General features: G+C 35.6%; 5 protein-coding genes across 5 annotated transcripts; all 5 read left to right on the top strand.

Annotated features, from left to right (window-relative positions):
* The first annotated feature begins 6,316 nt into the window (after positions 1 to 6,316).
* On the top strand, positions 6,317 to 10,412 carry LOC133857392 (MDIS1-interacting receptor like kinase 2-like). Its single transcript, XM_062292650.1, has 2 exons — positions 6,317 to 9,675; positions 9,967 to 10,412. Exons 1-2 carry the CDS (start codon positions 6,444 to 6,446, stop codon positions 10,311 to 10,313), a joined length of 3,579 nt encoding a protein of 1,192 aa, XP_062148634.1. The 5' UTR covers positions 6,317 to 6,443; the 3' UTR covers positions 10,314 to 10,412.
* A 603-nt stretch (positions 10,413 to 11,015) lies between these two features.
* Positions 11,016 to 14,826, top strand: LOC133856846 (uncharacterized). The gene is made up of 4 exons (XM_062291886.1): positions 11,016 to 11,019; positions 11,103 to 11,153; positions 11,932 to 12,065; positions 13,360 to 14,826. Exons 1-4 carry the CDS (start codon positions 11,016 to 11,018, stop codon positions 14,824 to 14,826), a joined length of 1,656 nt encoding a protein of 551 aa, XP_062147870.1.
* Positions 14,827 to 17,359: 2,533 nt separating this feature from the next.
* On the top strand, positions 17,360 to 18,891 carry LOC133856845 (receptor-like protein EIX1). The gene is made up of 2 exons (XM_062291885.1): positions 17,360 to 18,754; positions 18,871 to 18,891. The coding sequence occupies exons 1-2, from the start codon at positions 17,360 to 17,362 to the stop codon at positions 18,889 to 18,891; spliced, it is 1,416 nt and encodes a 471-aa protein (XP_062147869.1).
* A 51-nt stretch (positions 18,892 to 18,942) lies between these two features.
* Positions 18,943 to 20,832, top strand: LOC133856560 (receptor-like protein EIX2). Its single transcript, XM_062291615.1, has 2 exons — positions 18,943 to 20,122; positions 20,520 to 20,832. Exon 1 carries the CDS (start codon positions 18,944 to 18,946, stop codon positions 20,114 to 20,116), a length of 1,173 nt encoding a protein of 390 aa, XP_062147599.1. The 5' UTR covers position 18,943; the 3' UTR covers positions 20,117 to 20,122; positions 20,520 to 20,832.
* Positions 20,833 to 24,894: 4,062 nt separating this feature from the next.
* LOC133856844 (receptor-like protein EIX2) lies at positions 24,895 to 26,858 on the top strand. The gene is made up of 2 exons (XM_062291884.1): positions 24,895 to 25,265; positions 26,330 to 26,858. The coding sequence occupies exons 1-2, from the start codon at positions 24,895 to 24,897 to the stop codon at positions 26,856 to 26,858; spliced, it is 900 nt and encodes a 299-aa protein (XP_062147868.1).
* Positions 26,859 to 27,093: the final 235 nt, after the last annotated feature.

The following is a 27,093-nucleotide window of genomic DNA, read 5'->3' as shown; positions in this document are numbered from 1 at the left end:
GTAAATGAAAATGTTGGACCTTGAGGCCTCATGTATACTAATATAATCTTTTCACTACCAAAAAAAAGGCATTTATGGACGGTTTTTTTTTTCGAGACGGTTTCTAAAACCGTTTAGAAAACAAAATTTGTAGACGGTTTTTCCGAAACCATCTGTAAAAAATTTATTATGGACGGTTTGATTAAATCGTCCATAAAATTCCAGACGGTTTAGTTAAATTTTTTTTCGAAACCGTCTGTAAATGTTATTTCCAGACAGTTTAGTTAAAACCGTTTGGAATTTTATGGACGGTTTTTACCAAACCGTCCATAATAAATTTCAGTTCCAGACGCTTTCAAAAAAAACCGTCTGAAATTTTTTTTTCATGCCATGTCATCAATCCACGTGATGCCTCCAAATTTCACCTCATCCAACCGATTTTTTTCCCAACCATAATCACAACCGTCCATTTTTTTGACTTGTGCACTTCCGTTAAAAACTCCGAAACTGTACACATCTGCGCATTCTTCCGTTAAAAACAGAGTAATGCTATTGATCATTATTCAATAAACACAAGAACACAACTGTACACATCTGCACATTCTTCCGCAAGCGTCCAGACATTCTTTTCATTCTCATTCAACCTAATCATGTATATTTGCACTAAATCTTCCGTTAAAACCCCAAATCATGCCTTTTTTGTATAGCCTCTTCTCCTTTGCTTGTTCAAGAATCCAAAATCAGAAATTGAAGCAGATTGACAGCAAATGGGTTTGCTTTCTGGGTTTCAAACAGATTGACACCGACTGGTATAATCGCCGTCCAGCTCCCCCAAATCTTTCCCTTATTCTTGTTGTTGATTTTTGGGTCTTATTTTTAGCATGGGTTTGCTTTCTGGGTGTGATTTCGTTGTTGGTTTTTTGGGTCTTCTTTTGAGTTACTAAAATAGGATCAAATATTTGGGTCGATCTCCATTGTTGTGTTTTGCGTTTTGAGCAGATCCTTCACACGAGATGAAGAAAACGTACACCGAAGACAACGACCGCTACAGACGAAAGGAAATTGAATGAAGAGGAAGGGAAATCGGTTGACGACGAAGAGACAGTGATTTTCGGAGATGAACCCAGTGATTGTTTTGGGAGATGAACCCAGTGATTTTCGGTGCTAGTTTTTGTTGCAAATGAGGGAGGTATTTAGATCTGCAAATGAGGGAGATGAACGGTGAACCCAGTGATTTTCGGTGGATTTCCAGTGGATTTGCAAATGAGGGAGATGACTGGACAAAAAAAAAAAAAAAAATCATATTCAAACTCACGCATAGATTTTGATTTTTTTTTTTTAAAAAAAATAATTAATGATTCTGGACGGTTTTGGGCAAAACCATCTAGAATCAGTTCTAAACGGTTTGTGTCAAACCGTCTGGAATTGCGGACAGTTTGGCACAAACCGTCCATAATCCGGATTAGCGACACATAGTTCTAGACGGTTTCAAACCGTCTAGAAAAAAACCGTCTAGTACGTTTTCTAGACTTTTTTTTTTTTTTTTTTTTTTTTAATTTCTAGACGGTTTGAAACCGTCCAAAATTCTTGATTTTTTTGTAGTGTTTATAATTCTAAATAATCTCTACAGCTAATGTCTGGTTGAGCACTAGTGAGTCAGTGACAGCAATCTTGAACCCTAGCTAATAGTGGTACTCTTTTGCCATATAACTTCTCTCTAATTATGACTTGTATATTTCTTCCATAGTGTTTCCTGTACATAATCTAATTTTTACTATAAATAATTTCATCTGCCATAATCAGCCAAATTTTGAGATTCTTTGAGTTTGAGCAAGTACCTATTGGAATATACTTGAGTTAAAAGAAAAAATATATAAAAAAAAAAAAAAATTCCTATATTAAAAAGATATCATAAATATGAGTGTTTATTCTGACATTAGATTCAAACCCGTCCTCCACCAATCATACTGAGGGGATCGATTGACTTTCCCACCACGTACATAGAAAAATCAAAGCAGAAAAACACAATTAACAGAATAAACCGGTATGTTCTTCTACTTTGACATGCAACAACCAATATAACTCCTATGGGGAAAGAACTTTTGTTGCTTTTGAAAGCAAATTTCAAATTTCCACGTACACTGATCGAGTTTATTTCCATGAAGCTAATAATTGCTTTTCAAATACTAACGAATTAAAAAGTCTAGGTGCATGCATTATGAACCTTGACACTCCATTTTGTAAGAAAATTAAATGAAGCAAGCAAAAAAAAAAAAAAAAAAACATCATCAGTGTGCGCTCAAACAAGTTGATGCTGGATAGATCGATGTAGGGGGAAAGAAAAAGGGATTTGGTAGAATCTTACTACCAGGAAGAAGAGAGGAGGAAGAGGACTCAATTACTAAACCTTAACCCTAATCCTAATTTTACTGACTTTCTGAAAGATAACATAATAGAATGGAAAACTAAAAATAAACATGCGGAATAATAAAATAAGAACACAAGAGATTTTACGTGGTTCAGTCTATAACCTACGTCCACAAGATAAAACCCTAAAGCTACATTATGCTCTTATTGCTTGATATTTTTATAATACAATATACTCCTATTTATAAGAGGGTTTTGGTATATGAGTATGGTAATCAATCAATGTGATTTGATTACCATCAAATTTGATTACAAACAAATCAATCAAATCATTCAAATTTGATTGATTATAATTACAATAAATTGCTCAAATCAAATCCACTAATATATGGAGAGTATATTCTCTAACAGGGCCACTCCCATTATTAAAATACAAATTAAAATAACACTTGACTCTTAAAAATTTAATATTAATAACCTCATTAATTAATTAATGAAACTAAAAAAAAAAAATCAATTATTTATTTCTTCGTCACGCGTTAGAAGTTTTACTCACAAAACCATAGTGGTTATGACACTTGCTATCACAATGTTAAATTATTACTTATTCTAAAAATTTGAAGTTGAGACGAAAGAATAAATTTAATCATTTAATTATTACTTTAATACAACTTCATCTCGCGTGTGAGATAAAACTCTTCCTCAACAAGTGAGACCCAACATTTATAACATATAATTGCAAATAAGAAGTAAATTGTAGAGTTAAAGTTCAAACTAAAAACTTCTATTACAATACCAATTTTTAAATCAATGCTTATCCTAAAAACTAAAGCTGATAAGAACAAGTAAATTTAATTATCATATCATATATTATATATAAAAGCTGAATCCTTAAGAGAACACGCTAGAATTGCGACAAGTGGCAGTTTAAAATGTTGAAAAGTGTTCATTTAATGTATCCCTAAAATGCTTAATTATATTATATATAATATATAATAATAAATCTATACATATTAGAAATCTAAAGCAAATTGGATTTATTTGGTATCCTAATATTAATAATAGGTCAAAAGCTATTAAGGAAACAAATAAATATAAATCAAATCATATTAAATTATGATAACATCATTGATGTATTAAATTTTTAGCAAAGGATAATTTCCTTTGCTAGGGACACATTCTTAGTGCCCTTTCAAATTCTATCAGTGATGTGTACCAGACGCTTTCATCGGCCAAAGAACTTAATTTGGATGAGCTGGGAGACAATACAAAATCGAAGAAGAGCAGGTATTGAAGTTTCAATAATTTCCAATTTTACGGATTTTAAGATGTCTAACGATAAGCTAGTTGCATCCCAAGTCTATGAATTCTTAGTAGGAGCAATTATAAACATAATGCCTTCATCTTGGTTTGACTACAATAAAAAGCTAAAACAGTTGATAGAAAATATTATTTAGAATATCTTCAATGAATGTCATTTATGCATTGAAAAATATTTTAGGAATAGACATAGAAATGATTATTCTGATGTGAAAACAATAGTTAATGTCATAGACATTGACAAGAATATCGAGAAGAATAAATTGGAAGCCAATAACGATAAAATGTTCAAGAAAAATGGCTCAAATCCCAAATATCAAAACAATAAAGATGGCAGGCAAGAGCATCGCTTCTATCAATGTTGATATAGGAAAGAATAAGTGAATGCCATGAATGAAGATCTCGTTGCGACGATAACTAAAGCCCATCATGTGACATTCGAGAGTGGATGGTACGTGGCTTGACAACAGAGCTTTGTTTATATCTCGAAGGATAGAAATCTTCTTCTTTTTTTTTTTTTCTTTTTTTTTTTTGTAAAGACTTATGAATTAATGATGGGATTGATCACGTGAAAATGGGTATAACATTCAAATCAAAATCATTATAAAATTATCTATTGTGCTTAAGTTCACTTCAGGAAAATGATTGACTCTTGTGAATTTGGGGAATTTAGCCCACTAGTCCTAAATTTATTAAGATATGAAAATCCACTTGATATGTTTATTTAATAATTATGAGTTGGGGGTATGACATACACGTACACTCTAATTAATTTCTAACAAATTGTCTATATATGCCTTTTTTAAACAATCACATTATGAATAATTTAGAAAAATTGCACTGCTTTGACATCCATCTCTTTTCGCTCCTCATCATCGATCTATGTTTTTGGAGTTTCTTCGTTTTTTTCATTAACACCTTAAATTCCACATAATTTCTTTTTAATGAAGCTTGTAGACTTTTTGCTGAATCGAAAGATATTTCATTAAAGAGAAATTATTCATGCCATTTAACTTCTCAACTTTATAATTGTGCTTGCTATATTTATTGTAATTTTCAATCTGAATACTGAACTTTAGCTTTCATATCACTTATTGTGCAAAAGGCTACAATTATGATAAATAAAACAATAAAACAAAACAATCATACATATTATATAGACGGGAAAATGGAAATTAAAAAGAAAAAAAGAAAAGAAAAAAGGTAGACGGGAAAATGCATGCGATGATCACTTGATGATGAATATAATAGCCGCACCAATAATTAAGTTCCTGTATATATATTGATTATTTATGGTTCATATTTTACAGGATTTACTTTTAATTATGAGTGGCCATGCATATGCATGTTGTGCGAAAGTGGGTTGCCATTGTCAAGTTATCAGATCCACCGAATGATTTCGTTGCAATATTAATGATTGAATGAATAAATGGGAGGTGGTTTAATGTCCTCTCAATTTTAGACATAATCAGTGAATACAACACAAATTTAATGCAAAATTAACGGGTTATAATTGAAAGTCTAACTTAAATAGGTAAAGCTAGAGTTGATCCATAGGGTCTTATATATACCTATGTCTTGACACGGCTCGAACTCGATACTCAACATTTAGAGCTGACAATTTTTGACACGACCCACGAACTTGACACGAATCCAACACAAAATTAGTAAATTAGGGTTGAAGGGTCGGACACCATTTAATTAAATGGGTTAGGTTAAGAATTAAGATTGTCTTATATAATATTGTACTTCTGCCACGACACGACTTGAACTTGATAGGCGAATGCGAATTAACATCCCGCATAAGAATGCTGAGCAACTCTAATATGATAAAAAGTTAATAAATAGTCTAATCAATGCTACCAATTATAATCTTAAAAAAATTCTAATCAAAAGTCTCATTATTCACATCCATAGAAAGTCTGAAAGCTCATAAATTCTTAGAATTAAAGTCCTATTTGTTTTGTTTTTCTTTTTTTAAGTTCTATTTTCACATTGATGGAAGTTTCTGACATGTATAACTTTTTCTCATAGACGTCAATTTAAATTAAATGCTCAAGAAAAAATAGGAAATCTTTAAAGTGTATAAATTTCCATCCTATAGACTTTAGAATTATGATAAGATTGTACAACGTGTGGCTCAAGTTTTACTAGAATTTTCTTTGTTTAGGGGCTGATTGTAATTTTAGTGAAATTTGAGATTCTACATATGTAATTGTTTTTTAAGTCAGATCCTTCTGACTTAAGAGTATGTGAGGGGTTTTGTCCCTCATTGCTCATGATGTAGCCTTCAGGCATTCAGATCCTAAATAGCACAAGCTATTTGTTAAAAAAAAAAAAAAGAAAAAAAAAAGATTGTACAACATGTGTATGAACACAATACTAAAGTCACATAGGAAAGTTCTCTTCTTTTTCTTTTTCTTATTATATTTATTTTGAAACAGTCACGGGGCTGAGAAAAAATAAAATAAAAATGAAGAAATTAGGGATGCTGACTCTTATCTCTCTCTTGGCCCTATTCGCAAGTTGCATGGTTGGAAATGGTACGTATTTGGTAAGGATCCATATATTACGGGACAAACCCACATATATTGTCAAAGACTCAAAGTTCAAGGAATTTATTATGAAAGTTGATTGATATATGCCTGAGACTTTTGTGGCAGATTCATTCTTTGATTTGGATTTTTGTACCAATTTGTACAGTGTTAACATCTTGCTGTTTTTGCCTTTGTTAACATCTTGCTGTTTGATAGTTTGATAAAAGTCGAAAGGCAGGCATGGCAGCAAATCCCAAGCCTCCTCATCTTCTTTTCCTTCACCTTCTCTTGCTCTCCACACTTTCATTACAGATCACAGCATCACCGGCAACACAAGCAGAAGCTCTTGTCAAATGGAAAAACAGCCTCTCCCCTATTCCCCCTCTTCTCACTTCATGGTCCCTCGCCAACCTCAACAACCTTTGCAACTGGACAAGCATTGCCTGCGCCGACTCAACCGGAACAGTCTCCGAGATAGACCTCTCAGGTGCCAAGCTCAACGGAACACTGGCCCACTTCAACTTTACTCCGTTCCTTAATCTCACCCGCTTCGACCTCAGCCACAACAATCTCAGCGGACCAATACCTTCGGAGATAGGCCGGCTGACGGAGCTTCGGTATGTAAGTCTTCTCGACAACTATCTCGATGGGACAATCCCATATCAGATTAGCAATCTTCAAAAGGCATGGTACTTAGACCTTGGATCAAACTTCTTGGTAAATCCTGACTGGTCTAAGGTTTCTGCCATGCCATTGTTGACCCATCTTGGCTTTAATTTCAATGAACTCACTTCTGGGTTCCCAGGATTTATACTTGATTGTAAGAACTTGACGTCCTTGGATTTGTCCCAGAATCATTTGACTGGACCAATACCAGAATCTGTATTTACCAATCTGGGCAAGCTTGAATACCTTAATCTTTTTGATAATTTATTCCAAGGACCATTGTCACCAAACATTTCCCACCTTTCCAAGCTCAAACATCTTTTTCTAGGAAATAACAATTTCAGTGGTCTAATTCCTGAGGATATTGGAGCAATGTCAAATCTTCAGACTATAGAATTGTTCAACAATTCATTGGAAGGGAGTATTCCTTCTTCAATAGGCCAGCTCAAGGAGCTCGGGAGACTCTATCTTAGTATGAATAGGTTGAATTCTACAATTCCTTCTGAGCTTGGGTTTTGTACAAATCTCACCTACTTGGCCCTGGCTCAAAATTCATTCACTGGGGAATTGCCTTTGTCCTTGACCAACCTGACAAAAATTACAGAATTGGGTTTATCTTCTAACGCTCTCTCCGGTGTGATCTCACCGTATTTTCTCTCCAATTGGACCGAGTTAACCTCTTTGCAATTTGCGGAGAATCATTTCACTGGAGAAATTCCACCGGAAATAGGCCTATTGACAAAGCTCCAATATCTTTATCTGTTTAAAAATCAGTTCTCTGGGTCAATTCCATCTGAGATTGGGAACTTGAAAGATTTGCGGGAATTAGACCTTTCACAAAACCACCTCTCTGGTCCGATTCCTCCGACAGTTGGGAACCTCACAAACCTTCAAGTCTTAGAACTTTTCTCCAACAATCTCAATGGCACAATCCCACCGGAGATTGGAAATATGACATCGCTGCAGACTCTTGATCTCAACACTAACCAACTCTATGGGGAGTTGCCGGACACCATTTCTCGCCTCACTAGTTTAACGGCAATCTCTCTTTTAACCAATAACTTCTCGGGCACTATTCCGAGTGACTTTGGGAAGTATAGTAATCTGAGCATTGTCAGCTTTTCCAACAATAGTTTCTCTGGAGAATTGCCACCTGAATTGTGCAGCAGCTTTGGTCTTCATCATTTCACAGTGAATAGCAACAACTTCACAGGGCCATTGCCAGAGTGCTTGAGAAATTGCGAGCAACTAAAGAGAGTGCGGTTTGACGGGAATCGATTCAATGGAAACATTACAAATGCATTTGGAGTTCATGCACATCTCAGTTTCATTTGGTTTAGTGACAATCAATTTGTTGGTGAAATCTCAGCGGAATGGGGGGAATGTGAATCTCTCACTGATTTGCATATGGACAGAAACAGAATTTCTGGAAAAATCCCAGTAGAGCTTGGAAAGTTGACTCAACTGCAGGTTTTGAATCTGGACTCCAACGAATTGTCCGGGGAAATTCCAACTGTACTTGGAAATCTAAGCCTGCTGTACAAGCTCAATCTGAGCAGGAACCATTTGACAGGAGAGATTCCTCGGAGTCTAGGCAGTTTGAGTGAACTTAGCAATCTTGATTTGTCTAGGAACAGTTTGACTGGGAACATACCAAAAGAACTTGGGAATTGTGGTAAATTATTGATCTTGGACTTGAGCAACAACAACCTGTTAGGGGTAATACCATCCGAGCTTGGTAACTTAGTCACGTTGCAGCTATTGTTGGACCTCAGCAGCAATCGACTCTCAGGAAATATTCCTCAAAACCTTGCGAAGCTTTCATCATTGGAGAGTCTTAATGTGTCACATAACCAACTTTCAGGGGAAATCCCATCATCGTTTACCGGCATGGTTAGTCTACGCAACACCTCCATCGATTTTTCATACAACAATTTAACAAGTTCGATCCCAACTAGTACAGTTTTCGAAGATGCACCTGCGAAAGCTTATGTTGGAAACTCAGGTTTGTGTGGAGATGCAGAAGGACTATCTCCTTGTTACATAGATTCCAGAGAGAAAAAACATTCTAATACAACTCTATTAGTTGTCCTCGTTCCTATCTGTGGCCTATTGTTGCTTGCAATCATTGTTGCTGGACTTATAATATGGTATCGGAGGACAAAACCCCTTGATGAAGAAAGCAGAACAATTGGAGAGTATGATGAGAAGGCTGAGTCACTGATATGGGAAGGAGAAGGTAAATTCACATTCGAGGATCTCGTGAAGGCCACAGAAAACTTCCATGAGAAGTACTGCATTGGAAAAGGAGGATTTGGAAGCGTTTACAAAGCGGCATTGACAACAGGTCAAATTGTTGCAGTTAAAAAACTTAACATGTCAAACTCCAGTGACATCCCAGCAGCCAATCGCAAGAGTTTTGAGAATGAGATTCGTGTGTTGACAGAAGTTAGGCACCGCAATATCATTAGGCTTTATGGGTTCTGTTCCATTAGGGGGTGCATGTACTTGGTTTATGAATTTGTGGAGAAAGGCAGTTTGGGAAATGTATTGTATGGGTTGAAAGGGAAAGCAGAACTAGACTGGGGTAAAAGGGTAAAAATTGTGCAAGGTGTGGCTCATGCAATTGCTTACTTGCACCATGATTGCTCTCCTCAAATTGTGCACCAAGACATAACTATGAACAACATATTGCTAGAGCCAGAGTTCGAACCCCGACTTTCAGATTTTGGCACTGCAAAATGTTTGAGTTCAGATACAACTAACTGGACAACAATTGTTGGGTCTTATGGCTACATGGCTCCGGGTAAGCTAACAATCTAGTTTTTGCATTTTTGTACTGCTCATTTCGAGTATTTGTCTTAGGATAGACTACTTTCGTATAATAACTATAACTATAAATGGAGTAGGATCGAATTCTCTAAAATTCCTTATAATTCAGATAGAAAATTGCAAGGGACCCTCATTCGGTTGAGTATGAGAAACTCTTCAAAGAAGAAATGGCTTCTCATATTAAGAAGCGTGTAGCCAATTTATGTGTTTTCATGCTCATATTCTATCATTAAACGGATGTCGATCTTGTTTTATGGATGTGCAGAGCTTGCATTCACGATGCAAGTAACAGATAAATGCGACGTTTATAGCTTTGGAGTGGTGGCATTAGAAGTTATGATGGGAAGGCACCCAAGGGAGCTCCTATCTTCCCTATCATCATCCAAATCAACAACAGCAATGCCAGTTTCAGACACTGCAGTATTTCTTCTAAAAGATGTGTTAGACCAAGGACTCTCACAACCCACGGGCCAAATGGCACAGGAGGTGGCATTTGTAGTGACTGTAGCCTTACAATGCGTGGATGACAAGCCAGAGTCACGACCCACTATGCATTTTGTGGCACAAGAATTGTCAGCTCGAACCCAAGCTTGCAAGCTCACAAGCCTTTAGAAATAAAACAAATTGGCATTCTTATAGCATCTAGTAAATGAAAATGTTGGACCTTGAGGCCCCATGTATACTAATATAATCTTTTGTATTTTTGAATAATCTCTAAGGCTAACATCAGGTTGAACACTAGTGAGTCAGTGACAACAATCTTGAGCCCTAATAGTGGTACTCTTTTGCCATATAAGTTCTCTCTTATGACTTGCATATTTCTTCCATAGTGTTTCATGTACATAATCTAGTTTTGACTATAAATAATTTCACCTGCCATAATCAGCCAAATTTTGAGATTGTTTGAGTTTCCGCAAGTACCCTAGATTCAAAAACATATCATAAATATGAGTGGCTATTCTGACACTAGATTCAAACCCGTCATTTCCATTTCACTTGAAATTGAGAGAAACTGTTTCGTGATACACAATAGATTTTACAGATCTAATAATATATATATTGCTACATATCTACAATTTTTAAACAGTTAGATACAACAAAATAAAATTTGGACTATGAGAGGTGTCCCAACATGTTATATTATAATCTCATTAAGATTTTGTTAAAAAAAAAAATTCTCTTCAATATACCCCCATTACTTCCTAACCATTTTCCCTCTAGTCAATCACGTTATATTATTTGTTTATAAACCTTTTATTAAGCATTTGAGCTAAAGAGCCCCATATTACTGATATTTTCTATGGGCTATGGCCTATGGGTACGCAAAAGCTGACTTTTGACTAAAGTGGAAATGATGGAAAAGTTGACTTTGACTAAGTGGATAATTTGCCACCTTCCCAGGATGGTTCCTGGAAAGCAAGCACAAGGAGTTCGTCTATACGGAGGACGAGGGTCAGACCCTCGTCCGACCCTCGTCCTACGTGGCACTATTTTTTTTTTTTTTTTATCCTTTGATTAAAAAAAAAAAAAACAATGAAAACGCGGGACAACGAACATATAGATATAGATGGGGTCCAAAATTTCCCCCCATTTCTCACCCTCTCCGACCACCGACCGAGCGCCTCCCACCTAGACGACCACCATCCCTCTCCCAGCTCAGCGCCTCCCACCTAGACGACCGGCCCACCGACCGAAACCTCCCTCTCCCAGCTCTCTCTCTCTCTCTCTCTCGGACCCAGCAGAACGGACAGATCGCCGCCCACCGACCGAGCGCCTCCCACCTAGACGACCGGCCCACCTACTGACACCATCCCTCTCCCAGCTCTCTCTGTCTCTCTCTCGGACCCAGCAGACCGACGGCCCACGAGCACTGCGGATCTCCGTCCAGGTCCGACGAGAAGCTGCGCCAGAGCCGACGACGAGCACCGCCGATCTCCGGTTAGTCTCCCTCTCTCCGCAGATCTCTGACGAGGAGCGCCAGAGCCGGGCTTTTTCTGGATAGCAGATCATTCGATCCCCTCCCTGTGCGACGCCTCCTTCTCTCCCAGTGTGAACAAAATCTCAGGTTTTCTCATTCTCTCATCTCTTTCTTTAGAGTTTGATTTTTCTGAAATCTGGTTTGATGGGTCTAAATCTGGCTTTGGTTTTTGTATTCGTATACTTTCAAATATTTGCTTTCTCTTTTGTGCAATGCTTGCTTCTTGCTGTTCTCTATGTTTCTTTGGTGCAGGGTCTGCGTTGGAGCTCCTGTTTGGCGGTGGGTGGCGATCGGAGGTGCTCGTGGTGGAGAGACACTGTTCATGGGGGAGGGGAAAGCTGAAACGATCAGCTTGGTCGGCGTGTTCGTGGAGGCAGCGGTCGGAGGTGGGTGGGTTGGGGGACGGTGGAGATGGAGGGATAAGGCTTGGGGGATTTTGAAATTTTGTGGAAGGTGTATTTTCTGAAATGGGGGAAACGTGAAAAGTTTTCACGCGTTTTTTTTTTTTTTTTTTTTAATCAAAGAATAAAAAAAAAAAAAAATAGTGCCACGTAGGACGAGGGTCTGACCCTCGTCCTCCGTATAGACGAACTCAAGCACAAGCCGACATTGCTGGTAGTGACAGTCAATTAACAAGTGACCACCAATCATGCTGAGGGGATTTTCCCACCACATAGAAAAATCAAAACTGCATAAACACAATTTAGATAGATGAAAAGACATTTAATTTTCGTATTAGGGTACGTTTGGGATTACGATTTCAATAAGTACGATTTTTAAAAAGTATGATTTCAAAACGCAATTTATAAAAAAAAAGTAATTTTTAAAATCGCACTTAGCGTTTGGTAATATTGATTAAAAAGTGCTCTTTTTGTCATTTAAGTGTTTGGATAACATTAATATAAAATTGTGATTTCATAAGTAAATTACCAATAAAAACATTTATTTATAACAATAAAATAACTAACATTGTTAAGTCTTCATTTCAATGCCTCTTGCAAACCAAAGTATAAATTTTCTTGACATAATAATCTATGATTGATGAAAACAAAATTTAATCCGTGTTCACTGTTTAAAAAAAAATTAATACATGATGGATTAAATCAAAATTTAAACTGTGTTCACCGAATAATATTCTATCTTAATAAAATCAAGCATTGACTAATCACTGTAATCTATTAACATTGGACAATTTAATCAACAACAATTCATGCTCACCGAACAGTTCACACAATCAAAATCAATATTAAACAATATTTTATCTAAAAAAATAATCAATAATTCATTAAAAAAATTGTTGCTCACGATCACTGTTCAGTGAACAGTAACCGTATTAACTGTTCACTGAACAGTGATTTAATAAAAAATTTAAGTCAAGAATATATATATATATATAATTAAAAAAAAAAACAGTGATCATTCACTGTCCTGCGCAGAGTAAACAGTGATTTATTATTGTTCTGCGTAGAATCTATCAGTCAGGAAAAAGTGATGCTTATCGATCACTGTTTAGTGAACAGTAACCGTATATTTATATATAAAAAATTAAAAAAAAAAGAAAAAAAAAGGAAACAAGGGGGTCTTGGGTTACGAAAGATGTCTACTACAAATTTGGCACTTATTACTAAGCTGGGATGGAAGTTTTTGCACTCTAATTCTTTATGGGTCGAACATTTGCAGAAAAAATATATTCACTATGGCTCATTCTTCACTACTTCCACTGCTACTACTGCTTCTTGGATTTGGAAAGGTCTTCAGAAATGTAAAAGATTTCTTGTTGCTGGGTCTTGTCTGAATGTTTCAGTAAATAGTGATGACTGTATTTGGACAACATACTGGGTTCCGTCCCTTCCATCCTATCGGCCTTCTCCCCGTAGTCCAAATTCAAGATTTCTTCCCCCCTTGTCTATCTCTGACCTGATTATGCCAGGAACTCGTCAATGGAATAAGCGTTTGCTTTCAGTTCTATTTGATCCTTCCTCGGCTGTGGCAGTTGGGAAATTACCGATCATGATAGCCTCTGCTAAAAGCTATCTCTGGACTTCTTCTTGTTCTGGGCGGTTCTCCACTTCAACTGCCTATCTTTCAATCTTGAATGATGATTTTACTGGGTCACATCTATGTCCTTTGTCTACTTTTTGGAGAGATATCTGGAAACTCCAACTAACGGATCGTCTTAGAATATTTATATGGAAGATAGCTTGGAATATTTTGCCAACTACTCAGCGGTTACAGTCAATCATTCCTACATATCATCCTGATGCTTCTTGTCCGCTCTGCAAATCTGGTCAGGATTCCATCAGACATCTTTTCTTTCACTGTCACTTTGCTAGAGTAGTTTGGCGTTTTTCACCTTGGCCACTTGATTCAACTACTTTCGATTCTCCTGATCTGCTTAACTGGATACGAATTATTTTATACCCGGATGTCTTGCTCAATATTCCTTTCTTGGAAAAGCATCAGTTTCAGGTCTTTGCAGCGATTACTTGTGATCTTCTTTGGTTTCATCGAAATAAAGCCTATCATGATGGGCTGAACTTTGATGCTCGTTCCATTGCAAATCTTATTTGCATTTCCTACCGTCAGCATTGTGATGCTTGGTCTGCTAAATTATTTCCTAAACCGGAAAAATGGATTGGGCCTCCATTACATTGGTATAAAATCAATTTTGATACTGCTATACGTGCCTCTTTTTCCTGTCAAGCAGCTATTTGTCGAGATAATAAGGGAAAGTTAATCAAGGTGGCTACTCAAATCCAGGCTGCATGTTCACCTAATAAAGGCGAGGCTTTAGCTGCTCAACTCGCTATTTCTCTAGCATCATCCCTTCGCCTTGACCGGTTTATCATTGAAGGTGATTCTCAAATTGTAATCCTTGCTCTACAACAGCCAAATATTGTTCAAGATTGGCGTATCACTGACATCATCCAACAAACACTAGACTTGTTCCCTCCTGATTCGACTTGGTCATTTCGGAAAGTCAATAGAAGTGCAAACTTCGGTGCCCACTATGTGGCACATTGGGCCGCAGCTCGATTCCAGTCAAGCAGCATTCCCACATCCTCATCAGCCACCTCTTCTGCTACTACTCAGATTGTCAGTGCTATTTTAGATCCTGGGCAAAATTTCCTGTTCCTTAATAATTAGTTGTAATGTTTCAGTTGTAATGTTTCCCTTTGTATTTCAATCGTATCTATATAAAAAAAAAAATACTGTTCAGTGAACAGTGAACGTGTATACTGTTCACTAAACAGTGATTTAATAAAAAATTTAATTATAAAATTTATGTTTAAGATAGTTTTATATATATATATATATAAAACAGTGATCACTCACTGTCCTGCGCAAAATGAACGGTGATTGCGCAGTAAGCTATCAGTCTGAAAGTACTTACTAATCACTGTTCAGTGAACAGTAACCGTGTGAACTGTTCACTGAACAGTAATTTATTGAACAAATAAATTTCATCCCTTACACTGTTTCCTGCAGCGCAATTAAACAAAAAAAAACAATAAAAAAATTAAATCAAACGTTCAAAAAATATTCACGGCGTTGTCAACATTTAAAAACCTCTCTTTTAGTCTAACCTTTCCAACATATTTAAAAAAACATACATGTATCTCAAGCATATTTCTCCAGCCCTTTCATCTTTCTTCTTAACATATCTGGAGATGCAGCGTAGAACGGCAGTCTGGAGCCGGCCAACGCCTGTGAGAAGGAGAAGAGAGCCAGAGAAGAACAAGAAAGAGAAGAAAAAACAAGGGTTTTAACATTTTTTAGTTGGGTAGTTTTGAAATTTTTTTTCTTCCCGCTTGAAAATTTCCGCTAAACATTTGTTATTCGAAATCATAATTTTGATTTAAATTCGCACTTTTTCAATTAAACACCTCCATGGCTGCTGCCAGAAATCGTGGTTTTTTTTCGTGATTTTAGAAAATGCGATTTTAAATCGTAATCTCCAAACACCCCACGATTTGCGATTTTCTTTAAAATCGCAAATTATTTTGGCAAATAAGCAACATCAAACGAGCACTTAGCATACAATTAAGAGTTACAGTAAGAAAATCTGTTAAAAAAAAAAAAAGTTACAGTAAGAAAAGCTTGCAATTTTTCTTCAATGGTCTTATCAAATATGGCAAATATTTGAAACAATTCTTGATTAAATAGACTTACACCACCCATTAACAATAAGACTCCTAATATTTAACAGCTTACAAACAACTCAACACTCCTAACCACGACTGAAACATCTTGAAATGATGATTTTTATTCAACAAATAAATAACCACTTTTACTAGAACTAAATTACTCGAGAGGCAGCATAGAGATTAACCTTTTGCAGAGGTAGACGTCTCCCATGGATAGTAACAGGCACGTTCTTCCACTTTGGCACCAACCATTATAACTCAAATTCAAAGGATATTTAAGAGCAAACCACTTGTTGAAAGCAAATTTCCAATTTCCACACTCAGTTTATTTCCATGAAGCTAATATAATTGCTTTTCAAATACTAACCAAAAAGTCTAGGTGCTTGCATTATGAACCTTGACACTCCATTTTTCACAATTTTTGTTAGAGCACGGCATTCGAAATGAGCTTTTGTGTGCATATACACAACACACCACAACAAAATAGTGTGGCGGAAAGAAATATCTGACATTTGGTGAAAACTTGCAAAATTTGACTTTATGTAAAGAACTTACCCAAAGCCTTATGGGCGAAGGGTATGGCATATGCCGCTTGTGTATTTAATCAGGTGTCTCTTAGCTCGATAGACATGAAATCACCAAATGAGCTAATGTTTTTTTTTTTTTTTTAAAAGAAAAAAAAAACTTATTGAAGTGGACTTTTATTCGCAAGAGTAATGTTATACACACACTCACACTTCTTCACGCCCAATTCTTCACACCCTTAGATGGCTTTTAAAATCACAATTTGCTTTGATATGAATCTTTATTGGATTTTAATCCAATGAGAGTTTTAAATGCCACCTAAGGATGTGGAGAAATAAATGTGAAGAAGTAGGAGTGTATGTAACATTATTCTATTCGCAATGTCTAATTTTGAATTGATCATGAATTTAAATGATATTATCATTTTTCTATTGGTAGTAGTTAACAGTTTGAATTGGTGATTCTGACTCGGTTCCAAGAAGTGGTCTGCAGCCTGTTACCACCAAGACGTTTAATTACATGCTTTTGCATTATTCCTTGAAAAAAGATTACACGTTATTGAATTTTAGGTTTTGATGAACTTGACATGGGACTATGGGAGCTTCTCAGAAATCAATGGATGACTCTCAACATTAATTAAAGTTTGAAGCACTAGAAGTTTGACATGACTACTTGACTGTCAAAGTCGTCTTTGAAACTTTTTTCCAACTCTTTTTCAATTTTCACTCGATCGCAAGCACCAAAATTTGTGGGAGTTTCTCAGAAACCACTGGAAAACGAACCAATCATACACACATTTCATTCCTTTTTCTTTTCTTTTTTTTTCATTTTTCTTTCTAATTATTTCATTCCCTTACATATATACACACACACATTATCAAAGCCAATACCAATATAAATACAATCCATGTGCGTGGTTCACTTTGGGACATCAAAACCCGCAGTGGCATCTACTCAAACTTGTTTCTCTTATCCACTACCCTCCCAAAGAGATTGAAGGTCAAAGAATGAGATGCCCTTATGCTGAATTCCTGCTTCTATTTGGGCTTCTCCTATGTACTGCAATTACAGTTGGTTTCGCTTTCAATTTGAGTAATTCTGAGGTCACATGCATTGAGGAAGAAAGACAAGCACTCCTCCAATTCAAACAAGGCCTTGAAGATAATTACGATAGGCTGTCTTCTTGGGGCAGTCACGAAGATTGCTGCAAATGGAAAGGAATTGAATGCAGCAACCCAACGGGTCATGTTATCAAGCTTCATCTCCGAGCAAATTATACTTTCACGGGAACCCTTGAATTTCTATCAGGTGAGATAAGCTCTTCATTACTTGGATTGCAACATTTGACTTACCTCGACTTAAGTTCTAATTATTTCTCCATCATCCCGAACTTCATTGGTTCCCTCACTAAATTGCAATATCTCAATCTTTCCAACAACATCTTGATGGTTGGAACCATTCCACCGCAGCTTGGAAATCTCTCAAGCTTGATTTCTCTTGATCTCAGCTTGAACTCTAGGTTGATTGAGGACCATAATCTTGACTGGCTCATTCATCTCTCCTCTTTAAGACAATTAGATATGAGCTATCTGAACCTTAGCAAGATAGTCAATTGGCCGGATAAGATTAATATGCTCCCTTCTTTGTCAGACTTACGTCTAAGTTATTGTGAGCTCTCCATGCCAGTTCCTCCTGTGCTTTCCCATGCTATTAATTCTTCTTCACCCCTTTCATTCCTTGATCTCTCTAACAATTATCTCAACTCCTCAATATTCCCTTGGGTGTTCAAATATAACAACAGCCTTTCTCATCTTGACCTCAGTTCTAACGTGTTAGAAGGTTCTATTCCAGAAGTTTTTGGGAATATGGTAACTCTTGTTCATCTTGACCTCTCGTCCAACAACCTTCAAGGGACGATACCAGATCTTACAAAATTATCTTTGTTGAGAGAATTGCGCCTATTCGAGAATCAGTTAAATGGGAGTTTAGACAATGTTCTAGGAAAACTTTCCAAGCTTCAACTTCTGGATGTGTCTTTAAATTCTTTAACAGGTGTCATCACTGAAGCGCATTTGTCAAATCTTTCTAGCTTAAACCATTTGGAATTGTCTTTTAATTCTCTGTCTTTGAATTTTACTCCAAACTGGGTTCCACCATTTCATCTGGATAGCATAGGATTGAGATCTTGTAAATTGGGGCCAGCTTTTCCTCAATGGCTTCAAACACAAAAGAATTTCTCACGGCTTGATATATCTCATGCAAGAATCTCAGACACCATTCCCAACTGGTTTTGGGACCTTTCTTCCAATATAAATCTCTTAAAAATCTCGCACAATCAGATCTCTGGTACCATACCTCTTCAATACTTTTTGACAAAATATATTAGTTCTTGCATAATAGATGTGAGTTATAACCACTTCAGTGGTCCACTGCCACAAATTAATTCTGATGCATTCGTGTTGAATCTCTCCAATAATTTGTTCCAAGGAACTATTACATTCATATGTGAGACAAATAGTTCATCATTGGGATACCTTGATCTTTCGAATAACTTGTTATTTGGAGAGCTCCCCGAGTGTTGGGAAAATATGATGGTATTGAGATTCCTTAATTTGGCAAACAATAATCTATCTGGGAGAATACCTGAATCTTTTGGAAGAATTTGTCGGAAAGATAATTATGTCACGTCGTTGCATTTCCAGAACAATAGTTTTATTGGAGAACTGCCTGTGGCACTGATGAACTGCTCTTCACTGATTATAATAGATTTTGGAGAAAACAAACTCTTTGGGAGGATACCAACATGGATAGGCACAAGCCTAAAAGATCTGGTGGTTCTTCGTCTCCCATCAAACATGTTTGTTGGTAGCATACCATTAGAGTTATGTCAACTAACATCTCTACAAATCTTGGACCTCTCTAACAATAGTATTTCAGGGACTATACCTCGGTGCCTTAAAAACTTTACTGCCATGTCTCAAAAACAAGAAAGTTCTGTTTTTCAAGGTTATATTTCGAAAGTTCTGTCCAATTATATTTCTGTACCCAAGTATTTAACAATTTCTCTGTATTCCTACTTTGAGAATGCATTTGTGAATACAAAAGGATTGCATCTTGATTACGATAAAATTCTTGGACTAGTGAAAGTCATCGATCTTTCAAGTAATAAATTGAAAGGAGAAATTCCAAGAGAAATAACAAGTCTCGTGGAATTGATTGGGTTGAATCTATCTAGAAACTTGCTGACTGGCATCATCCCTTGGAGCATTGGTGACCTGAAGGAATTAGATTCTTTAGACTTGTCAAGCAATCACCTTTCAAGTGTAATTCCCCCAAGCCTTGCTACTTTGAGCTTTTTAGGCTATTTGAATTTGTCAGACAACAACTTGTCAGGTAAAATTCCAACAGGTACCCAGCTCCAAAGCTTCGGTGCTTCTTCATATGCAGGTAATAAAGATCTATGTGGCTTGCCTCTTATGAAGAAGTGTTTGGGAGATGAAACACCTCAAGGTCCTCAAATTGGAAACACGCATAGAGAAGGCAATATTCAAGAACATACAAACTCTCACGAACATTTATGGTTTTATGCAAGCATTGTAGTCGGGTTCATTGTTGGATTTTGGGGAGTTTGTGGAACGTTAGCGCTGAAGAGTTCTTGGAGGCATGCCTATTTCCAGTTTCTGGACAGAATGGGAGACAAGCTCTACGTTACAATAACTATCAACATGGCCAAAGTGTTGAGGAACTTCAAGACTCACTGCTAAGTAGAGGTAGGCATGTTATTTTCAGTTGTACGTTCTCCTACCTTCAATTAACTATGTTTGACCATTCATTGTCTTTCAAGAAAATATTACACATTTTTGGGTCTTTGTAGCTATTAATTTTTGCCTTTGCTCTTTTTAATTACTTTGATTTTTTTTTTTTTTTTAAGTTTTTCCTTTAATTTTCATATGCAAGAAAAGCATATACTTAATTTTTGAAGACGTGGGAAAAATATTTTGCATTTTGTGTTCTTTTACTTTAATTTATATATATAAACACCTATCTAAATATATTTTTTAAGCTTCATCAATGCTATAGCTGTCCAAGAAAAACATTGCCCGCCTAGTCTAGAAACTACAGTAGTAATATATATATGATAACAACTCGTCATTGCCACGTACGTAGGACCAAGATGAGGCCACATCAGCCTAATCCAAGATGAATGGTCAATTGGTGATTGAAGGAGAGGATAAGCAACATTCAACTAAGCAAGAGGCAGAGGAATCCAAGGGACGTGATGCATGCAGAGCAAGTTTTTGATCTTAATTGTTCTTGTGTTCTTTTTTCTTTGCTTGTTATGTTTCTATCTTTATCTGTTATCGATCGCTAGCTTGTATTATCTTAGCTTATTTCATAATTAGTTGCTTAGTCGTGGATGTTAGCAATAATAAAAGTGGAAAATGTGTGAGAAATATAATGATTAAGCTTGTCTTCAGCTTTAATTGAAGTCTATTATCTATTAACATTTTTGTTATTGGTTGTGATCGATCAGTTCCATCAATTAATGTGGTCTATCAATGCATTGCATGGCTACCAACTAGGACAATTAACTAGTAATTAATTCAATGCGTTTCTCAAAACCTATTTATCAAGTAAATAACCAAATAGAGACAAATCAATGAAAGTAATTAAACACTTAATAATATTACAAGATAGCCAAATTCTCATTAAACCGTAGAGAAATTAAATGCTACTTAGCATTCTCAAGTGTCCATATCATGATATTATTTTTATTATCAGTTTACTTTTTAAGATAAACATTATTTAATTATCATAATATCAAAATATTAGGATTAAAAAATTATAATAATAACAAGTATGCCTCCAACATACCCATCATAGAGCAGAGGTCATGATTTATTGTGTAATTTAATGTACAGGAAAAGATCAGATCAAATAAGGGTATTGATCGATCATACACAATAGTGAAGATTAGTTGCGATATTAAACTTGATTAGCCAAATAATGGTATTGATCCCAGGCCATGTGGCCAGCGAAGGAGTAGACGCAAAGGCAATTTTCAAGGGAGAAAGTTTTCCTAATTAAAAACTAAAGTGACATATGTTCTTATATCACGTGATTCTTATGTGTATTTTTAATAAGACTAAAAGAATGAGTTAATTAAGTGTTTGGCAAAATTGTGTATGGCTTAACCTTTCAAATCTTAATTTAGCTTTTAAGTCTTTAAAAACATACTCCTTAGACTCAGCATTCACATTTGCCTAACCAAAATAACTATTTTTTGCTAGTTTGATCATAGCAAAAAATACTCAAAAAAATATCCACATCCGACTAGTCAATATAAACTAAGGGTTTGTTGAGCTGCAAAGTTAAATAAAAATAAAAAATAAAAAGAAAAAAAAAATTCTAAATGTCACTCTATTTCTCTTTTGTCTCTTCAAAACAAGAATGACATCATTGGATCAAAGTTTAATACCGATCGATCATAAATTTTGTAGTAATTTTAAAAGTCACATCAATTTTAGAAACGACACAAAAAAGACATGATGTGACATGTAACATCATTCATTAACATTTTTAGTCTCTTTAGACGAAATGTCAGTTAGGTGTATCGCAAGGATTTTTCACCGCCTAAACTTCTGAAAATACTCATGGGTAAATTGTTAAAAAAGAATTACGTTTAATTGAAATATACACATATTGCCTAGCAATGATCATAAATTTTCAAGTTGTGAGGGTGATCATAAATAACATCAAATAATACATCTATGCTCTGTTTGTTTCGGTATAAAATATTTTCTGAAAAATGTTTTTGGCATTTTTCGGTGTTTGATGGGGGCGAAAATAATGGTCAACGAAAATTATTTTCAGTTTGACCATAAAAGTTTCTTTAATTTTTGAAAAACAATTTTACAATTTTAAAAACTGTAAATCGTTTTCTGGATTTAAACTGTTCATTCTTGCATGCGCGTTTGTGAAAATCCGCCACCGCCGGGCATTTGAGTTTTTTGGTAGCTCGAATCTACTGTTGTAGGTCTTGAATATTGGTATCGATTGCCAAAATCTGGCGGTACTCGCCGAATTCACTAGATTCTAGTGTTGGTCGGCCTCCGAAATCCGGTCGGTGCTAGAATCCTGTGACGTCTTGCCGCTGTCACTGAATTCCGGTGGACCAGATTCTGGCCAGTACAGCCGGAGCCCTGTCGGATCTGGCCATACTGGCCAGGTTAGGCCAGATTCCGGTGAATTTGGCCAGAATCCAGCGATGGCGACCGGACGTTGCCGGATTTTGGTGGCGGTTGCTGGATTCTGTTTTTCGCCGTAGAAATTTTTTCGTATGAGTCAAACGACGAAAAATATTTTCGAAAAAATTATTTTTTCTGAAAAATGATTTCGTCAAAAATATTTTACGACGGAAATCATTTTACTTCGAAACAAACAAAATATTAAACTTCTTATACAAGTTTAGTTATAAATATTATCATTTAAATTCAACCACAAATATTACAATCAAGTTTTGGCCAAAATACTACCTTCAAGTTCGATCATGTATACTATTACCAAGTTTGATTAGAAGATGCAAAAGCTTTTAGGTGCTGTTATCAAATTTTTCGCTACGTCAGTTGGTATCAAAACGGAAGACGTAGCAGAAGACTTGATAACAACAATTGAAAACTTCTGCATCTTCTAATTAAAAGATAAAACAAGTCATAAGACTTAAAAAATCAATAAACTACGCCGAGTATATATTCGAGAGAATAGACGCAATGGAAATGTTGAATAGTCTGTCCCAGCTATTAATGAAAATAAGGACCATTCTTAGACACAGCCAAGTTGATTGTCTAGTCTTCACTCAAGTTTTTCTCCAGTCTTTTCCATCTCAATTATTAAAGTTTGTCGAGTCTTCTTTGAAATTTTCTTCCAACCCTTTGTTCACTCTCATGCATTATATCTTGAAAAAGCCTTTTTTCCATTTTTGTTTTGCTTATGGTAATAAGAATTGATTGTGTTAGAAATCTCTTGCTCTTACTGACGTCAGTTTATTTTATACTTTTCAAAACATTGTAATTGGCGGATTTTTTTTGGTTATTGGATTGATTTTTTGGGTTGGCTATCCAGAATGGTTTTTCTCTTTGAGTTCAAAGAGTTTTTATTTCGTCACCAAATTATATGTGTCAATTATTTTCACATTTGGGTGATTTTTTGTTTGTGATTAATTAAATTTTTAATTCCGCATTATATTGTTATACATGTATTCAACCCAGAATTAACTGAGTATATATTTCTCATATACATTAATTTTTAAAATCTTTGCATAAGCTCGTAGTGATGAGTCTGTCCTCGAACCGTAACAAAACTGAAAAACTTATTGAAGTGAACTCAACTATGCACAATGTCTTCTGCATCACAAACTTTACATAGATTCTATAATCATGATTTTGAAAAGTGAAATGATATAAAATGAACAGAAATGGTGTATATCACATTTCTTTTTCTATTGTTAGTTGTCAAAAGTTGGAATCGGTGATTCTGAATGGATTCCAACAACTACGTACTCCGTAGTATGTTACCAAAAATAATGGTGGTATTTGGTAAAGATTATTTAGCTGAAATCGAATCTTTTTTTAGTAGTAAAGAGAAGTGATTGATGTGATATAAATTAGTAAAAAGAATTTATATAGAAAAGTGAAAAAAAAAAATGTATTGTAGCGGATTTCTTTTATTTGAATAGTGCTATAAAAATTATTGATGTAATATAAATAGTGAAAAAGTTAGAATGTTTCGAAGTTAATTGTTTTTTAAAAAAGTGATAAATAAATGAGGGGAATCGGTTGTTTGTTGCCAAACACCCCCAATTTACATGCTTTGCACATGTTCCAAACATCATGCTCTTCCATTTCATTCAATTTTTCGATTTTTAAAAAAATTGTGAATACCGAGATAATTTATTTTTTAAAATTATGTTCGGATGGTTTTGAAAACCTGAGCCAAAATTAGAAAAAATTGGATAAAATCTAAGTAGAACTTAGAATTATAAAAAACAACTAAAAAGTCAAGAATATCCAAACATGCCATTAAAAGTTTGTTTTACAAAAGATGGCGTTCGCTCTCGAGCGCAGTATTGTTTGAAAAAAGATTACGCGATTGACGAACGTGACATGGGAGCTAGCTTCTCAGAAATCACTGGAAAGCTAACTGTTATTGGCACATTTTTCTTTTCCCCCTCAATTATTGTGGCCTGAGTTTTTTTCAAAGTTTTAAAAGTAGTTTTACAATATCAAAGTGGACAAGGTAAAGTAGCCAAAACCATGATATAAATAGAATCCTTGTGGTTCCCTTTGACAAATCAAAATCAATATTTCTTGATCTCAGTTGGAACAATATTTATGGGCTGATTGACTCAGTTGACTGGCTCATTCATCTCTCCTCTTTAAGGTACTTAGATATGAGCGAAGTGAATTAACCTTAGGAAGGTAGTCAATTGGCCGGATAAGCTTAATATACCAATAGCCTTGTTCATCTTGACCTCAGTTCTAACATGTTAGAACGTTCTATTCCAAAAGCATTTGGGAATATGGTAGCTCTTGTTCATCTTGACCTCTCTCACAACAACCTTCAAGGGGCGATACCAGATCTTACAAAATTATCCTTGTTGAGAGAGTTGCGTCTGTCCAACAATCAGTTAAATGAGAGTTTAGATAATGTTCTAGGAAAATATTCCAAGCTTCAGGCGCTGGATGTGTCATTCAATTCTTTCAAAGGTGTCATCACTGAAACACATTTGTCGAATTTTTCCAGCCCACGAATGTTGGAATTGTCTTTTAATTCTGATTTATCTTTGAAGTTTAATCCAGACTGGGTTCCACCATTTTATCTGGATATCATAGGATTGGGCTCTTGCAAATTGGGGTCAGCTTTTCCTCAGTGGCTTCAATCACCAAAAAAATAAAAATAAATAAATAAATAAATTATGGCTTGATATATCTAATGCAAGAATCTCAGACACCATTCTCAACTGGTTTTGGGACCTTCCTTCCAATATGAAGTTATTAAATATCTCCCGCAACCAGATCACTGGTACCATACCTCTTCAATGGTTTTTGACAAAATATATTGATTCTTACGTAATAGATGTGAGTTATAATCGTTTCAGTGGTCCACTGCCACATCTTAGTTCCGATGCATTGTTGTTAAATCTCTCCAATAATTTGTTCTAAGGATCAAACTATTACATTCATATGTGAGACAAATAGATCATCCTTGGACTACCTCGATCTTTCGAATAACTTGTTATTTGGAAAGATCTCCAAGTGTTGGGAAAATATGATGACACTAATATCCCTTAATTTAGCAAACAATAATCTATCTGGGAGAATTCCTGCATCTTTTGTAAGAATTTGTTTGAAAGATAATTATGTCAAATCGTTGCATTTCCAGAACAACAGTTTTATTGGAGAACTGCTTATGTCATTGATGAACTGCTCTTCACTGAAAGTGTTACATTTTGGAGAAACCAAACTCTTTGGGAGGATACCAACATGGATAGGCACAAGCCTAATAGATTTGGTGGTTCTTCGACTCCCATCAAACATGTTTGTTGGTAGCATACCATTAGAGTTATGTCAACTAACTTCTTTTCAAATCTTGGACCTCTCTAGTAACAATATTTCAAGGACTATACCTTGGTGCCTTAAATTCTTCATTGCCATAGCTCAAAAAGATTTAGAAATTTTTGATTTTCGAAGTTATCCATTGGCATTTCTGGTCAATTATAATTTTGCACACGATTATACAACATTTTTTCAGTATCCCTACATTGAGCATGCATCAATGAATACAAGAGGAAAGCATCTTGAGTAAAATAAAATTTTTAGACTAGTAAAAGTCATCGATCTTTCAAGTAATAGATTGAAAGGAGAAATTCCTAGAGAAATAACATGTCTCTTGGGATTGATTGGGTTGAACCTATATAGAAATTTGTTGACTGGTATCATCCCTCAAAGTATTGGTGACATGAAGAGATTAGAGTCTTTGAACTTGTCAAGCAATCACCTTTCAAGTGTAATTCTCCCAAGTCTCGCTACTTTGAGATTTTTAAGCTATTTGAATTTGTCAGATAACAACTTGTCAGGTAAAATCCCAACAAGTACCCATCTCCAAAGTTTTGGTGCTTCTTCATATGCAAGTAACCGATATCTCTGTGGGTTGCCTCCTTTGAAAAGGTGTCTAGGAGATGAAGCACCTCAAGGTCCTCAAATTGGTAACACACATATAGAGGGCAATATTCAAGAACATGCAAACTCTCACAAACATCTATGGTTTTATTCAAGCATTGCAATGGGGTTCATTGTTAGATTTTGGAGAGTTTGTGGATCGTTAGTGCTGAAGAGTTCTTGGAGGCATGCCTATTTCCAGTTTTTGGAAAGAATGGGAGACAGGCTCTACGTTACAATAGCTATCAACATGGCCAAAGTGTTGAGGAACTTCAAGACTCACTGCTAAGTAGAGGTAGCCATGTTATTTTTAGTTGTTCCCCAATCTTTCAATAATTATATATGCTTGACCATTCATTGTCCTTCAAGAAAATAGTACAAATTTTTGTCTTTGTAGCTATTAACTTTTTCCTTTCAAAGAAATACATTTTTTATATACAAGAAAAGTTTACTTTATGAATATGTGGCAATAATATTTTATATTTTATGTTCTTTTTCTTTACATATATATGGCAGATCAACTC

Source organism: Alnus glutinosa, chromosome 14 (assembly GCF_958979055.1).
Source record: "Alnus glutinosa chromosome 14, dhAlnGlut1.1, whole genome shotgun sequence".
NCBI classification, from domain to species: domain Eukaryota; kingdom Viridiplantae; phylum Streptophyta; class Magnoliopsida; order Fagales; family Betulaceae; genus Alnus; species Alnus glutinosa.
This window is presented reverse-complemented; position numbering and strand designations above follow the sequence as displayed.

What these genes read in the sequence shown, in the direction of transcription:
- LOC133857392 (XM_062292650.1), top strand. Translation starts at nt 6,444, where the DNA reads ATGGCAGCAAATCCCAAGCCTCCTCATCTTCTTTTCCTTCACCTTCTC. An exon ending in TTATGGCTACATGGCTCCGG is followed by an intron (nt 9,676 to 9,966) that starts GTAAGCTAACAA and finishes ATGGATGTGCAG; the next exon opens with AGCTTGCATTCACGATGCAA.
- LOC133856846 (XM_062291886.1), top strand. An exon ending in CGTCTATACGGAGGACGAGG is followed by an intron (nt 11,154 to 11,931) that starts GTCAGACCCTCG and finishes TCTTTGGTGCAG; the next exon opens with GGTCTGCGTTGGAGCTCCTG. An exon ending in CGTGGAGGCAGCGGTCGGAG is followed by an intron (nt 12,066 to 13,359) that starts GTGGGTGGGTTG and finishes GAACATTTGCAG; the next exon opens with AAAAAATATATTCACTATGG.
- LOC133856845 (XM_062291885.1), top strand. Translation starts at nt 17,360, where the DNA reads ATGAGATGCCCTTATGCTGAATTCCTGCTTCTATTTGGGCTTCTCCTA. An exon ending in TTAGTTCTTGCATAATAGAT is followed by an intron (nt 18,755 to 18,870) that starts GTGAGTTATAAC and finishes TGAGACAAATAG; the next exon opens with TTCATCATTGGGATACCTTG.
- LOC133856560 (XM_062291615.1), top strand. Translation starts at nt 18,944, where the DNA reads ATGGTATTGAGATTCCTTAATTTGGCAAACAATAATCTATCTGGGAGA.
- LOC133856844 (XM_062291884.1), top strand. Translation starts at nt 24,895, where the DNA reads ATGTTAGAACGTTCTATTCCAAAAGCATTTGGGAATATGGTAGCTCTT. An exon ending in TTGGGCTCTTGCAAATTGGG is followed by an intron (nt 25,266 to 26,329) that starts GTCAGCTTTTCC and finishes GAACCTATATAG; the next exon opens with AAATTTGTTGACTGGTATCA.